The sequence below is a fragment of the Cryptomeria japonica genome, chromosome 10, assembly GCF_030272615.1.
Source record: "Cryptomeria japonica chromosome 10, Sugi_1.0, whole genome shotgun sequence".
In the NCBI taxonomy this organism is placed as follows: domain Eukaryota; kingdom Viridiplantae; phylum Streptophyta; class Pinopsida; order Cupressales; family Cupressaceae; genus Cryptomeria; species Cryptomeria japonica.
Window position 1 is genome coordinate 232,851,194 of NC_081414.1, and position 15,832 is coordinate 232,867,025.

General features: G+C 37.3%; 1 protein-coding gene across 1 annotated transcript in view; it reads left to right on the plus strand.

Annotated features, from left to right (window-relative positions):
* The window catches only part of LOC131077791 (uncharacterized), a 48,952-nt gene extending 33,594 nt beyond the window's left edge, over positions 1–15,358 (plus strand). The window contains exons 2-4 of the mRNA XM_058015341.2: positions 14,391–14,480; positions 14,604–14,700; positions 14,926–15,358. Coding sequence (XP_057871324.2) covers positions 14,391–14,480; positions 14,604–14,700; positions 14,926–15,064 — 326 coding nt within the window. The 3' untranslated portion in view covers positions 15,065–15,358. The remainder of the gene's footprint in view (positions 1–14,390; positions 14,481–14,603; positions 14,701–14,925) is intronic.
* Positions 15,359–15,832: the final 474 nt, after the last annotated feature.

Below are 15,832 nucleotides of genomic sequence, written 5' to 3' on the forward strand. Positions count from 1 at the left end.
GTAATAAGTTACCCAAGGGATTGGTCTCCTTGGAATCCATCTTCAATTCTGACGACCAAGTTAGGAAAGAAAGGTCCAGCATTCAGATTGATCAGAGCCACTATGAAGAGGTTGAGATTTCGAGAGGCAGGCTTCTTAAACTTGGCAAATTTCATACCAAAGGAAAAGAAGAAGCTTTTATATCCCTCTGTCAAGAATTTAATGATATATTTGCTTGGCAATATTCTGATTTGAGGGGATTTGACCCTGAGCTTGCACAACATACAATAGAACTCGAGCCTAATTCCAAACCAGTGAGACAAAAACAGAGGCCAATAAATCCCAAGTTGGAGCCCCTGATGAAAAGGGAATTAGACAAGCTGATTGAGAGTGCCATAGTTTTTCCCATCAAGCATACTTCGTGGGTTTCAAACTTAGTTCCGGTAAGGAAGAGGAACGGTGAAATCAGGCTCTGTGTGGATTTTAGAGACCTTAATCGAGCCTCACTGAAAGACCATTATCCTTTACCTTCTATGGAGCAGATTTTGCAAGTAGTTTCAGGTTCTGAGATGTGTTCTCTGTTAGATGGTTTTTCCGGTTATAACCAGATTTTAGTCAAAGAGGAGGACCAGTACAAGACAGCTTTTACTACTAAATGGGGCACTATGGCCTATAAGAAGATGCCTTTTGGGTTGTCCAATGCAGGGGCAACTTTCCAGCGTGCCATGGATATGGCGTTTCAAGGTTTGATGTATAAAATAGTGCTGGTCTATCTAGATGATATCACAGTGTTCTCAAAAGAAGCAAAGGATCATCTAGACCATTTGAGGCTGATCTTCGAAAGATGCAGACAGTTTGGGATATCTCTTAATCCAAAAAAGTGTACATTTGCTGTCCATGAGGGCAAATTGCTTGGGTACGTGGTATCCAAGCACGGTATTACCATTGATCCTGAGAGGATAAGTGCCATCTTGGCCCTTCCTTTACCAGCTCATAAGAAAGGTCTGCAAAGCTTCATAGGGAGAATTAATTTTGTCAGGAGATTTATCCCTGATATTGCAGATTTGCTAAACCCTTTAACTGCTATGTTGAGAAAGAATGTGTCTTATAGCTGGACCAAGGAGGGCAAGAGAAGTTTTCAGCTGATTAAAGAAGCGTTAGCCGCTGCCCCTACACTTCTAATTCCTAATTTTTCTAAGGATTTCACTTTGTATGCCTATGGGAATGTAGATTCTATCTCAGCTATGCTGGTACAGCAGAACGATGAAGGCTCGGAACAGCCATTAGCCTTCTTCAGTCAAGCATTGAAGGACTACGAGCTAAGGTACACTTTTGTGGAAAAACATGTGCTGGCTGTTATCAGGAGTTTGAAGAAATTCAAACACATGCTATCTAACAATAGCATTAATTTAATGGTTGCTCACCCAAGCGTAAAGGAGTTTCTATTGAGCAGGGATCTCAATGACAAGAGGGCTGGTTGGGTAACCAAGGTCATGGAGTATGACGTCAAAATTCAGGTTACCAAGCTGGTCAGAGGCAAAGGCTTATGCGAACAGCTTGCTGATGGCATTTCTAGTTTGCCAAAGTATGAACAGGAAGCTGTTCTAACACTGCGAGGTGACGAGCAAGCAGAGGTTGGGACTCCTACTGCTGATTGGGTGCAGGAAATGACTCATTTTCTGCAAACTGGTGAGTGTCCTGAGTTGCTGGACAGAGCTAAAAGAAGGTATTTCAGACTGCAGTCTGTACCTTATGCACTCCTTAATGGCATCTTGTTTCTTAAAGATTTTAATGGTGTGTTGCTGAGATGCGTTGGGCCTGACCAAATAAGTAAGCTGCTGCATGATTTTCATGAGGGATCAGCTGGGGGCCATTTTTCACCGAGAGCAACAGCTCTTAAGGTGATGAAGGGTGGCTATTATTGGCCCACATTATTCAGAGATGCACACGTATGGGTCAGAAAGTGCAAAGAATGTGCCATGTTTGCTGGCAAGATGGGATTGGCAGCTTTGCCTTTGCAGCCAATTCAGGTGGAATAGCCTTTCATGAGGTGGGGTTTGGACTTTATTGGAGTGATAAACCCTGCATCCAGCGCTGGCCATAAGTGGATACTTACAGCCACTGACTACTTCACCAAGTGGACTGAAGCAGTGGCACTTAAAGAGGCAAACGGGACCGCTGTCCTAAATTTCTACGAAGATTTGGTTGCCAGATTTGGGGTACCGGAGTCCATAATTTCAGATAATGGGCTCGCTTTTGTTGGTCTTAAAATCTCCGATTGGGCTGTCAAGAAAGGGATCTACCTAAATACGTCTTCCAACTATTATCCGCAAGGCAATGGCCAAGTAGAGTCGACTAATAAAAATCTGATTAGGATCATTAAGAGGACTATGGAAGGCAACCAACGGGTTTGGCATACTCAGTTAAAATCAGCCTTATGGGCTGATAGGATCACCCCAAAAAGGTCCACAGGACAATCACCTTTTATGCTGGTCTACGGTAAGGAAGCAAGGCTTCCAATTTCATCCGAGCTTCCAGCACTAGACCTGGCAAATCAGTTGGACTCACTGGAGGAGGGCCCCCTTACAGTAAGATTAGCTCAATTGTTTGAGCTAGAAGAGACTAGGAAGTACGCTTTGAATAAGATAGAGCAGCATCAGGCTCAGATGAAGCGATCATTTGACAGAAGAGCGTCTCCAAGAAGCTTCCAGGAAGGAGATGTGGTGCTGAAATGGGACACCCTCAAAAGCAAGCCTGGAAAGCATTCCAAGTTCGATGCATTTTGGAGCGGGCCTTACTTTATTTCTGAATGTAAGCAGCACAACGCTTTCCAGCTCTCCAAGATGGACGGTAACGTGGAGCTAATCCCGGTCAACGGGATTCACCTCAAGCATTGCTTTTGAGGTATGATCGCAGCTTGTATATAATAGAGTAGGTTTTGGATGTTGAATAAGTGTTGCTGCACGGTTAGTTAGTTGCTGTCTAGTTTTCCCTAAGCGCTTCGTGCGCAGTTAGATGTTAGTTGTTTCAGTTTTGCGGAGGAAAGGCTGCTGTAAGCTGCCACAGTTTGATGAAGATGATACCTACCATATGAAGCAGTAAATACATTCCACTGCCACACATCATACATATCCACCTCATAAAGCTGGGACAGCTCACAGCAGTCTTTTAAGGATGCTTTTGGTGAGGTTTTTTGCTTAGAGCTGAGTTTCAGTAATGCAAGAGAGTGCTTTTCAGAGGTACTTTGTCGCTGACCTGTCCTAATCTATCAAATACACATGTAGAATTCATGATAGTGGTCTGTCAAGACCGCTACCATGAACCCCACACCTATACTCAATAGGCTATGACAGGTTCAGAGGGGGAAAGGGAGAGAGTTTTGCAGTATTATGATGCATTTTTCCAGTTTTCACAAAGGTTGCAAGTGACTCTGTGCCCAATGAATTTTCAAGGCAGCTGGTCAAGATGTTTAGCAGGCAAACATATAGCAGATGTCGCCAAAAATGTTACCTATTTTTCGCTCCTGGCTGAAAAATAGGTTGAGAGATGCTAGCATGAACAAAGGAAAGCTAGTGTTTACTAATTCTCTATTTTTGTGTTTTAAAGATGGTGTTTCTAAGTACTTCTAGTCTGTAACAACAAAGAGAGAAACATCTCATTGAAAAAGAGAAGTATTTTATTCATATTCAAATATGCGTCCCACACAAGGAGCCGTGGGACTAGCTACGTGCATCCAGTGCAGAAAGGAAATATACATATATGTATGCACAAGTACAAAGGAAAAAATGAGGAAAGGCATGTCAAGAATGGAACCAGTCATTGCCTGAATGACTGGAACAGTTGAGGTACGCTCGTCGTCGCCTTTGTCTTGCTGCTCCACCCTGGTCCGTTGATGCTTTCCTTCTGATATCTGCAAAAAATTGAAACAAACAATGTGTTAGAACATTTGTTCTAAGCAATAGCTGGCTGCATTTCTGACATATGTACTAATGCACGCATATATATATATGATCCCTACATACATCAAATGCATATAACTCGCATCACAGAGGAATCTCGAAAGGCAAAAAATCAGATCAAAGGAAAATCACCATACATATGCATTTTTTGCTAACAGGTTTGTTTCATGTGCAGGAAAAAGAAAAAGGACAGCGTGTTGGTCATAAAGTTCACTAAGATGAGTGGAGATGAATGCGGCTCCCACAAGGGTTGAGCCCAGCTCATGTGGAGAATGGCAAGGTTTCATACAATCAAATCATGTCAGAGCTGGTGATAAAAGGAAGAAGAGTAACAAAAATGCAAGTATGCAATTACATTATCAGCCGATATGCATGATGAGACTTCTTTTTTAGAACGTGAATAAGATGTGCAAATATCTACAAATGATCAACAAGACGACATTTTATGCATCAAGCCTAAAAGATTTTTTATGATAAGCTGGAAAAGGCGTGATTGATCAGACATTTCAACAAATTCAAGACAACTGCGTCCTTGGAAATAATATGCAGATTTTAAGAGAATAATGTTTAAATGGCAGCTACAGTTTTCATAAAATATCTAATTTTAATGCACAACATTAAATGGCAGATGACAAAGGGAGAGTTTTTAATGTTGTTTTTCACCATTTTCAGTCCAAACAGTCATTCAGAGATGCACACAGCAGTGAAGTTATCAAAGGAATTCACCGTGGTCTATGCCATTTCATGTAGCATACAAGAAACAATTTCAAAGGAATTACAGATTTGATATACCCACCAAAATAAGGAATAAATAGTGATGATGCAGAAGAATATGCATAACAAATGCAGCAATTGCATGTGAATGTGAAAAGACATTGGGAACAGAGTACTCTGAAGCATAAAACAAACACTGATTGATATAAAAGGCAGAAGGAAATCAAACTAGGAGACCTAGTCATCGTGTGAATTAGAAAGTGTTTCCTAAAGGGGCTTTAAATAAATTGAAGTTCAAGAAGGTTGGCACTGATGCTGTAACTCAGATGTTAAGAAATTTCATTCATTTTCAGGTTAGTGGGATACATCCTTCTCGACAATTCCATGACAGTCTTGCTGGGCCAGGAGCTCAAGTCCCAGGATCGCCTAAGGTTCCATTACAAACTGCTTGTTTGGAAAGATCTTCATTGGACCTGAATGCACAGGATGCAAGACTTTTTGTGAAGGTAGACAACTCAGGTTTGGGATCCAGCTCCACAAAGGTTGGGATAGAAACTGGCCAGGATAATGAACTCTCCTTGTTGTTTAAGAGGGACCCGGAACGAAACCCAACCAAGCCCAGCAGTTGAAGTTTCTCAGCTATGATGCAAATCAGGGATTTCTTGCTGATAGAAATGGAAGAAAGATTTGATAGTGGCTGTGAAGTCAACTTGGAAGATTGGTTATGGAACTTGTTGGATGATTCAGGCCTTGAAAAGATAAAATGTTTTGTGCTTCCTTCCTTGATAGAAGGTTGTATAATGGGCTCGAGTAAAATGCCCCCATAAAGCAAGGATTTCCAAGAATCGAAACAGTTTTGGCTACATAAAAATGGTTTGGAATTTCCCAAAGATTGTTTCTATGTAAATGTTCAATTTACTACGTATGAGGAGAAATATAAAGCCTGGTTCCCTTCAAGTCTTGTGTTTAGAAGATCTTGACTGATGCCAGTGGCTCATACAATAAGAGCTTCAAAAGTGTTGCATGCTCTTGACAACTTTAAAACATGTATTGCAGAATGGAACTTCTTTGATGGAGGCACTCCAAATTTTGAGAGCACAGGTCAAGTTAATTCATCCCTGGAAAGTCAGTACATGGGTCACAGCGAAAGATATACTTGGACCCCACTGTTCTATTGAGAATCACATAGACCAAAAATGCGCATTGGGATGAGCTGACAAAGAGTTCTCATCGAAAACTTCAATATGGTGCTCAGAAAAATGGAAAACACAGCAATTCGAAGTATTTTTCTCATAATTATGATAAAAAGGGGAAGGATAATCCTGCAGTACCAAGGATAATAGCTTACAGAAAGTGCAACAAATCACATAAGTAGATTTTTACAAATAGAAGCAGATGGAAAGCAAGTTCGAATGCCATGAAATGATTCTGAAAAAAGGAAAATAGCCATGCATATTTCATTAAACACGATTTCTCTTTCCAGAATCGGTGAAGAATGGTGAACCTGTGAAGAATAACAGATGCAAGATGGAAGGATCGCGCCCAGCAAGGAAGCCAAGCTTCGAACACCCAAAAAATGCTCAGAAACGCAACAGATTTCCATGACGGCTCCATAAATTGAGCCCGAAATTAGCAAATACGCAGAGAGAAGAGCAGGCCGTAAGCAAAAAGAGGGCCCAGCACCCATTTCGGCACCCAGAACAGAGAAGAAACCGACATTTTTCTTTTTTCCACGCCCAGCTCAAGCCCTAGGGACGCCCAGAAGGATGCAGAGCGAAGTTTCCAGAAGTCGAACATCAAAAGTGAAGAGCAAATGAACTTTTAGGGTTATGTTTCCCCTAAAATATCTTCATAAAAAATCGCCTATGTTTCCTTCGCATTCTTTCTCCTCTCTTCTATGCCACGTTAATTGTTGGAAGCCACATGGTAAGGTTCGCATATGCTTCCAAGTGATTTTAATCACTTTAACACCTTGTAACTCTTTCTTGTTTCCTAAGTGATTTCATATCACTTAATGTCTCCCCTTGCAAATTTCTTAGCAAGATAACATTTAAAACTCAAAAATGCGCCCTCAAAGAAATGTAAGCAAATGTTGCTTTTAAAGTTTCTGTTTTTTATTATTATTTATCATTACCTGACCAAACATAAGTTTGATTTTATTTTATTTTATATTTAAAAAATAATAAAATATAATAAATTTTTTTATTTATTAAAGTGTAAATCAAACACTTTTATTAAATATATTTTTTATTACATTCTATTATTTAATAAATAAAAATAATAAAATTGTGTTATTAAAGTGATTTATTTATTTGTCACTTTAAATAAAACGATTCTATTATTTTTATATTATTAAGACCTTTAAATATAAATGAAAATAAAGTCAAACAAATGTCTGACCAGATAATAATAAATTTTTAAAAAAAATCACTTTATTAGATATTTTATTTGGAGATCAGGGAGGGATATTTTTTGCATTTATGAGGGCTTGCAGGCCTGTCAGAGACATTTCAGGGTCATTTATGTTGCATTTATGAGGTTTTATGGTTGCAGAATGGATGACTTAACCTTTTGGCTCAGGTTTATCCCTTTTCAGATATTTTTGAGGCCCAAAAAGTAGGTTTTTTGAGTTTGCTCGACCTAAAATGAGGAGGTGGAGTCTTCTTGATAATTTTGGATAAAGGCATATATACTGAGAGCCTTCATTTTTGTAAGGGTTCTGATTCATTCATCTTGGAGCAGACTGTAATTTTTTAGTTCTCTCTGCAGGAAGGGATGTCTTTGTAACACATTTTCAGGAGTTATAAAGCTTGGTGATACCTGTTTGGCAAGGATAATAGCTTGGTTTACTTCTCTACTTCTCATCTTTCTCTGTTACTGCATCTTCAGGGTTAGTCAGTTCTTTGGTGGTTGGCTTTTGCCCCCCTAAAATTTACATTTCCTTTTGATGCCTTATGCAGAAACATATATACTACTTGCAGGTCATAAGCTGTGTGTTAATGATTAATAGTCTTAGGTTGTGAAAAGGATTTTCCCCTCTTAGGACTGTGATTATCCAGCCTGCTTATGAAGCATTGATGCAAGGGTCATGGGTTGTTGGTTAGTGTAAAAAAGGGTTTATTATCACTGTTGTACTGTGTGTCCTTTGCTTAGTTAGATTTCAAAAAATACCATCTGGTGCAATCACCTTATATTCAATTTTAGTTTTATATTTTCTCCTCCTTACTCTTTTCCTTGAGGAAATTGTTAGTTTAGGTGCAGAATCTGAAAAGAACCAGCTTACTCTGGAGGTTCACTCCATTTTTTAGGCAACCCACAGGCCTAGGAGTGTTCCCATGTGTCACAAGCCTGCTGAGTTGATAGCTTAGCAAACAGGGGTGCAGGTTCAAGTGATAACAATTGGATCTCACCATTAGTGGTTTTTTTTGTGGCTTTGTATTCCAAGTTCATTTTGGAGCATGTTGGTGCAATCTAAGCTCATCATTGAGTTTAGAATGCCCAAGTAAGTCATATCTAGCTTTTATTTCACTCAATTTGGCCATTGTATGATATAGTTGCAAATTGAGGTTTGAAGCTTAGATTTGATGAGCATCTTTTTATTGGAACACTTTAGCCAAAATGGATGCTACCATTGCATTCAAAAGGCCCGAATTTGCCTAATTTGTCCATTTTTGACAAATTTGATTTTTGGCAAATTTTTATTTGTTAAGAGGGTCATCACTGTAGCGTAAATTTAGCCCTTTTTTCAAAATTTTAACTTTTGATCCAGAATTCGGATTTTTGCAAAGAAGATATCGTTGGAAAGCTGGTCCTTTGTACTTTCCAATGGCACGGGTTTAGTTATCAGATCTAACTTTTGGTGAAAGTTATTATTGTTTGAAATAGGATCTTCATTCTTGGCTCTCGAAATCAACTATTTGTCTAAATCTTCAATTTTTGTGATTCTTGTGGCATTGAAAAGGTATTGAGGAGCTCTATTAAGCCATCCATGTACTTTTTCCAGATTTAGCCCCAGATACATTTTATTTAGTTTTTGCCATATTTATATTTTGGAGGATTACTTGGACAAGTTGGCACTTTAGAAGGTGTTAATTTGATCAAATCACTTCATTTTAGTCACATTTCATATATTGATCTATAGTTTAATCATTTGAGGAGTGTTTCATTGTTGTAATCATGGATTATGCAACTCATCCTTTTGCAATCATTCAAATAAAGGACAACTATGAGTCTTGACAAAAAGGCATCCTGATGCATTGCACGTGGCTCAATATTTTGCCTCATCTTTATGGACTCATCCTTGAGCCAGAAACAAAAAGGAAGAAATCAGTTTGGGGTAATAAAAATGATCACATTGTAGGATTGATTGGTATAAGCATAAGTGCAAGCATCTTTTGAGAGACTTACAATCGTATCTCAAGATTCAAGTGTACACACATAGTTTGGACCAAGATTTGGGAGATTCATGGAGATCCACATAATCCTCCATTCTCAGATGATCCTGCATTAGATTGCTTCATTCGACTTGATGATGTTGATAATTTACCCTTTGATGATGATACATTAGAGGAGCTTGAATATGACGCAACACTTGAGCCTCTTGATGATAAAGAGACCTCTTCTGTAGCTCCCACTTCTCCAATTGAGATCACTAATTTATCTTCTATTGTTTATTCATTGAGATCTTTCAATGATTCTTTGTAACAAGTAAATCAAAGTCTTTCAAATACAATCTTGTGGGATGATTATTTGACAAGTATTTCAAACTTGTTTGTGGAGTCTCATATTTTAGATTTGGAGGACCGATTTGAGGGGTTACCTCTTCTGTCTAATGACAGTCATGGCACAACTGTCGTCACATCATATTTGTCTTTGGATGTAGTTCAACATCTATTAGCACTTGGTTTTGGTTTGTCACCTTCTCTCTTGATTGGGTATGTACCTGATTTGATTGTGGCACCATCATCTACTAAGGACTTGGCAACACATGAGAGGGTTTTATAGACACAGTCTTCATTCATCTAGATTCTTCTTCCTTCTAATTCATGTCCGGAATGGTAAGCATTCCTACATTTGTACTTGGTCTATCTTCTTCCCAAGGGGAAAAATGTTGTTTGTAGGCATTGTATCATGTTTTGTCTTCAAGCATTCACCATCTTTGCAGGACATTATACACAACTTAGGGAGTAGTAGACAAATACAAATAATGCATGGATGATGAAGATTATGGTTATGGATGTATTCCTTAGGGGGTATCATTGAGTCCTCCATTTATCACTCGAGAGAGGTGCTGGTGTGAAAAGATATTTTACCTAACTAGTTCACTAGTAGGTCCTATTCACATGTTTACTTAGGTCCTAAGAATCTTTCAAGAAGTCTTAGTTGTCAACTAGATCTTATCTTTTGAAATTTAATTCTTGAGTCCTAGGTCATTTAATAATTATCATGTTAGTTGTCTTATTCTAGAATTAAGAGACATGTCATGATCTAGTCTAATCCTAATTCCTACCTATTAACCTTGCCGATTTAAGCAAGGCATCATATGTACATTTTGTATATTTAATATCAATCTAATTCATTGTGCCCTTAATCAGGCACTACTTTCCTCTTGCTGCTCTCTTGTGGAAAGAATATTTTTGGTTTTGCAGGTTATCTTGGAGGCTTTAGTCCAATGGTGACTCTAACAAAGACATGTTTTCAATAGTTTTTTGTTCTCTGTAATCACTGTGGTTGGATATTGTGTAGTTGCAAAATTGTGATGTGATTACATCTGTCTTATTGTGCCTGTTTTCTAATTTAAAAATATGCTCCAGAGGTCTCGAAATTGTGTTTAAGCCAAAATATAACCGTTTGATTGGTTCCTGCAGTCTTTAACAATAACAATCAGTGCACAATTGATTGCTATAGATACCTGACTATGACATAGACAATAAGGACAATTTGATAGGATAAGCTGTATATGTGCTTGTGTTTGCTTCCCAAATCTGTCAAAACTTGACTGCCAATGATAGTTAGAAAGGAGATACAGAACCATTAGATGGATATGAAAGTATCGAATGGGAGTAGCTACGAGATATTGGGTTTATCTCTAAATCATTTGCATAAACAAGGCATCTAACCAAAGTGTGATGCCCCAATATGATAACACCAATTGAAGTTCTTTTTGGTTCTATTGAATTTGGTAAAAAATGGACTAATATAACCACTTATATAGCCTCAATCTTAAAGTTTTCTCTTTTTGATGGCTTGATATATCGATATGTGCTTTGTAATATAATGATAACCATATGTCCTAACCTTCTAAGGATGTTTATTTAGATTATTTTGGACTTGCTGCGATTCTCAGGGTTTGCATCACCCCGTAATCAAAGGTTACAAATTACCTTTAGAGACAACATACCACATACTCATAAACATTAGTAAACAGATAAATTGACCAGGTTGGATGTAAATTGTATTTGAGAAGTTGCCTTTTTAAGCTGCTGTCACACTAAAAGACCGTTTGCGATTTTCTATGCTTTTGACAAGATGGTGGTTTGTTTCTTATTCAAAGTGTTCCTCATTATGTTTCCTATTCATCACATTGTAATAGTTGCCTTTTTGTAGGTTCGATTGAGAAGTGTAAATGCAAAGTATTCTCCAGAATGTCACAGCCTTGTTGGATCATACATTTTTAAAACTTGAAAAACTGCTATTTTGGGGCAGTTCTAATAAATTTACTGTTTTGTACAAAACCACGGAATGGTAAATTTGTTTCTCAGAAACATTCCCTTTAGTTTGATGAGGAAATTTGTAGAGTGGTTTCTGGGTTATGCTTACTTATGACTTTTCTCTTCTAACCATAATTTTGGTTTCTGGGTTATGCTTACTTATGACTTTTCTCTTCTAACCATAATTTTCTTAGTCTAAGCTGCAGTTAATAATTTTATAACATGTGAATTTCTTAAATTTTCTTCAATTTCTAGCTCACACAGACGATTCATCTCCTGCATGCTCATTGGAAGTTTAGACATGGATAAGCCATGAAGAATAGTATCAAGGCATAAACTATCTGCAAAGGATAGTCAGGAAGTCTAATACCAATGATAAAAGCTAACCTTCATTCCTTTTGACTCCAAAAGGTGCTCAACATATGAAGGTGAATCCATTTGATGCACTTTTACTCCTTAAAACATTCAATCTCCCCAAAAAATGCATTAAATGATGTTATTCCTTCAGTCTCTAAGCACTAATCTAAGGCTAATACAAAAAAACTGACCACTAGTCTTGAATTCTAGGTGCACCTCATCTGATTGAACATGGTGAATTCTGCAACCAATTGAGGATATTAACTTGCTTGACCATTTAAGATCTTTCAAATATTCTCTATAAGGGCATCCACCCTTCATTGCATTGTGGAGCTATTTATTATAAAAGGACCAATTTTTTATATTGACTCTCCCGCACTTGTGAAAGAGGAAATATCCTCGGTATAATGAGGTTTGGTGCTTTCAACTCATGATCCCAAATACAAATGAAGTGAGCATATTGTACTGTTTTAAGAAACCTGCAACATCATGATAAATGTGATCATATGAGTTAATAAGTCCAAACAAGCCTCAGTATTGGACAAATGATTTGTTTGTGTGGTCAATTGGCGTGTCTCAATAGGCTCTCAATGTTTGGTGTGTCATGGTATACTGGATGATGTTAGGACTGCAGGCTAGTTAATGTTAAATAATCTAAAGGAAGAAATCCTGGAGGACCCATGCAGTTTTCCATCTTACCAAGATTATGATATGGACTACAATGCCATTGTATCAGTTTCTTCAAGAATTCTTGTCCAATGTCAAAAGAATTTTGTTGCAAGCATTCCTTTTCATGTTACTGTCACCATTCATATAAAGATTTTTTGCTTTTGTTTCAGACTATGATACAGGCAACTATCTCTTCAGTTCGTTTGATTATTAAACATGTATAACCACTCAAATCTGAAGCATCCACTTCACTGATGAATCCAATCCTATGCCTTCTTAAGTGTAGAATGAAGAAGCACAATATTTCATGAATGATGAAGAGTTTTTGGTCATGGAAATCAAGGATAGTTCTCCAATTTGTGTAGTCAATGACTCAACAGTCATCAATTTGAAGTGTCTTTTACTGGCTTCTCCCCAACTTTTCTTAGCCATGCAAATGACAACAGAATTTGCTAAATGACAGGGGAAAACATAAGATCACATATTCATCTGAAATTGGATCAATTAAGTTGGTATAATCAGCTTGCCTGATCTTTTAAATGTTCTTATTGAAGCTAATCCCATATTCTAAGCACTCTTGATGGTTAATTCTTACGAAAGAGCACCTAAACCAAGTTTTGAAAGCAGAGGAAGAATTACATGGAAGGATGTGACCACTCAAGGTAGGGTGACTGGCACTTTAAATTTGACAGTGGTGACCTGTGAACTAGTTGAAACCACCACCACTAGTTTGACCATGTCTTTGACATCTTTGACAGAACCGTGTATGTACTATGTAGGATGTTTTTGACTGAGTCCAAACATGTTGCAATAAACGACATAGACAGTCCATTAGGTCTGAAGAACCTGGGACGTGTAAAAAGATAAATTTCAAGTTACAAGGATACTTGGGATTCCTTTCTGTGTTTTCTTGTAACTCTTTCTTGGTAAAGCCTCCAAGAGGGGTCATTGTAATTGGACATTCTTTAGTTACTTTTAGCAGATTTGTGAAGGCTTGTATTGCTTCAGCCAATGAGTCTTAGTGGACCAGTGGCATTGTAGCACTATTTTGGCAAGTGTGAAGGCATTTGAGAATTTATATGATGTTTGGACATTATTGTTTTGCACAAAACAAGTCCATGAGGGCCTTTTCAAAGGTTGTAAACTATTGTAATACCTCATGAGATAGTGGCTGGACGAATAAATCCCTCACTCTTGATGTTTTCCCCATTGTTTGTTTTCTTTAGGTCATATTACTACTGTCTTACATTTTTGATTGCTCTTATCAGCTCTGCACTTCATATGTAGGAACTGTTTTTCCATGTTTATGCACATGGAACAACTTGCACAATCATTTTACATTGAGGATGAAAAGAATCTGTTTGGTAAATTAAATAGTGGATCATCCATGCTAATTATGGATTTCCCATGAGAGTGAAGTTGCCATTTGTTTCTTTTTAAAGCACCACTGCCTACAGGGTTTATCTATTGAGTGCCTTCTTTAGAGTCATAACAGATGTTGTATGGGGTTTCTCTTGCAATTATAACAGTCAGTAGACGGAATAATTATGTTATGAGCTTCTGTTTCAATTTCAGGTCATGGATAAGATTGGAGCAAGTATGTGTAACATATCAAACAAATTACCAAAAGAAACAAGAAAATTGTACAAATTCCAGAGTAGTGGGCTACAATAATGTGTCCAGAATCCAGATTACTCTTGTGTTCTGTCATGTTTGAATCTTCTGAATAATGCTGTGGTTGGCATGCATATAATGAATCTATATGAGCTAAAGAAAACGTAGAATATAGATCAAATTAAACGTGGCTAATTATATTCTATGCTTTTATTGTTTAGTTCTAACTAAAATCTTGAGTGCAGCCATTATTTTTTAAGCTTTTAAGTCTTAAACTACAGATTAATGTCTGAAGCATGACTTAGCTAGATGCATGTTTTCTTTGCCTACCAGGCCTTACCTCAATGAGTCTTGAGGTACGTACTTTTCTATTTGTCATGTCATGCAGCTCAAGCTGGATTGCTATCAGGAAGCTTAGGGTTGGAATCTATTCCTGGTCCTGAATTACCACAATTTGATTTCCTGAAACGAAAAAGAGGTTAGTTTGTTATTTCTTTATGTTATGAACATACCTCTTTCAAGCTCTTTTTTATCCAATTTTTGTTATGATTCTCAAGAAGCTTTATTGAAGTGTTTGCAAACATGTTTTCCATATGTACAGAGGAAAATCAAAAGAAATATGAGGCAGATGATGCCAAATTCAAATCCTCTCCCTTGCTTCAAGAGCTGCTCAAACGTTCAAAAGATAATGCAGCCAGGTAAACAAATCAATTCCTTATCCAGCAATATACGAAGATCAAACTTCAAAGCTTGTAAAGCAGATTAGTCTTTCTAATGTTTCTTTTACTTATGTGTCTTGCTTGTATTGCTTTGACACTTTTTAAATTATTGATCTTATAAATGAGTGGCAATTAACTCATTGCACTTTTCTCTAAGTAACTCGTCTCTCTTTAATTATATTCACGATTAGTATTCATTTTCAGAAACAAAGAAGAAATTCAAAACAAGTACTGTGAGCGAGGTGCTGAATGGGGTGTGGGCGACTGCTCAACAATAGGAATGTCAAAAGATGAAAGAGAAGCTTTTATGGAGATGCTGAGGCAAAAACGGGCCAACAAATAGGTTCTCATGATATGCTATTTGATCTAATTAATATAGCTCATTGTGATTGAGTTCCATATCCAATGACCTTAAGGCCTATCTCAAACTCTGGTGCAGGGCCTGAATTTTGTTTTACTGAATCAAATTCATGATTGCATTGAAGGGCAGTAAATCCATATTATGAATTTCCTTTATTTTTTTAAGCTGGAAAACTTGATATCTCGTCTGTACTTTTTATACTAAAAGACGACAGAAAGATGCAAGTTGCTGTCTGTTAATAAGCCTCAGTGAAATATACATGTGATGTTCATATTATCTCCGTATCAATTACTTATATTCAGGTATACTTACATGCACAGTGCTTATAGTAATATGAAAGGGTATCTTCTTTGAAGGACATGGATTTTAGATCTGACTAATAATGTGTCTATTGCAAAGTTTGCTTCAGTTTTTTAATGAACAAGTTCCTTGTTCTTTGGGAGTAGTTGCAATGGCTAATAAGTTTGAAAGATGTAAATTCAAATATGAAGCAATGCTCCAAGTTGATGCACTTTTGGAACATGTAAATGATGGAACTTAACTTGAGTTTGCAGGAGGTTTTGGAAAGAAATTATTGGAAAGGAATTTAAAGACATTTGGAAAATTAGGATTCTAGCGTGTTACTAGTTAGGAGCTCCCTTTGTAAAGTTTTTTTCTCATAAAGTAGATGTTTCTTGGTAGTTAGGATGTAATGACTTCCTTGAAAACAGAGGAGTTTGATATGATAGGAGTATAAGGGACCTTTGTCAA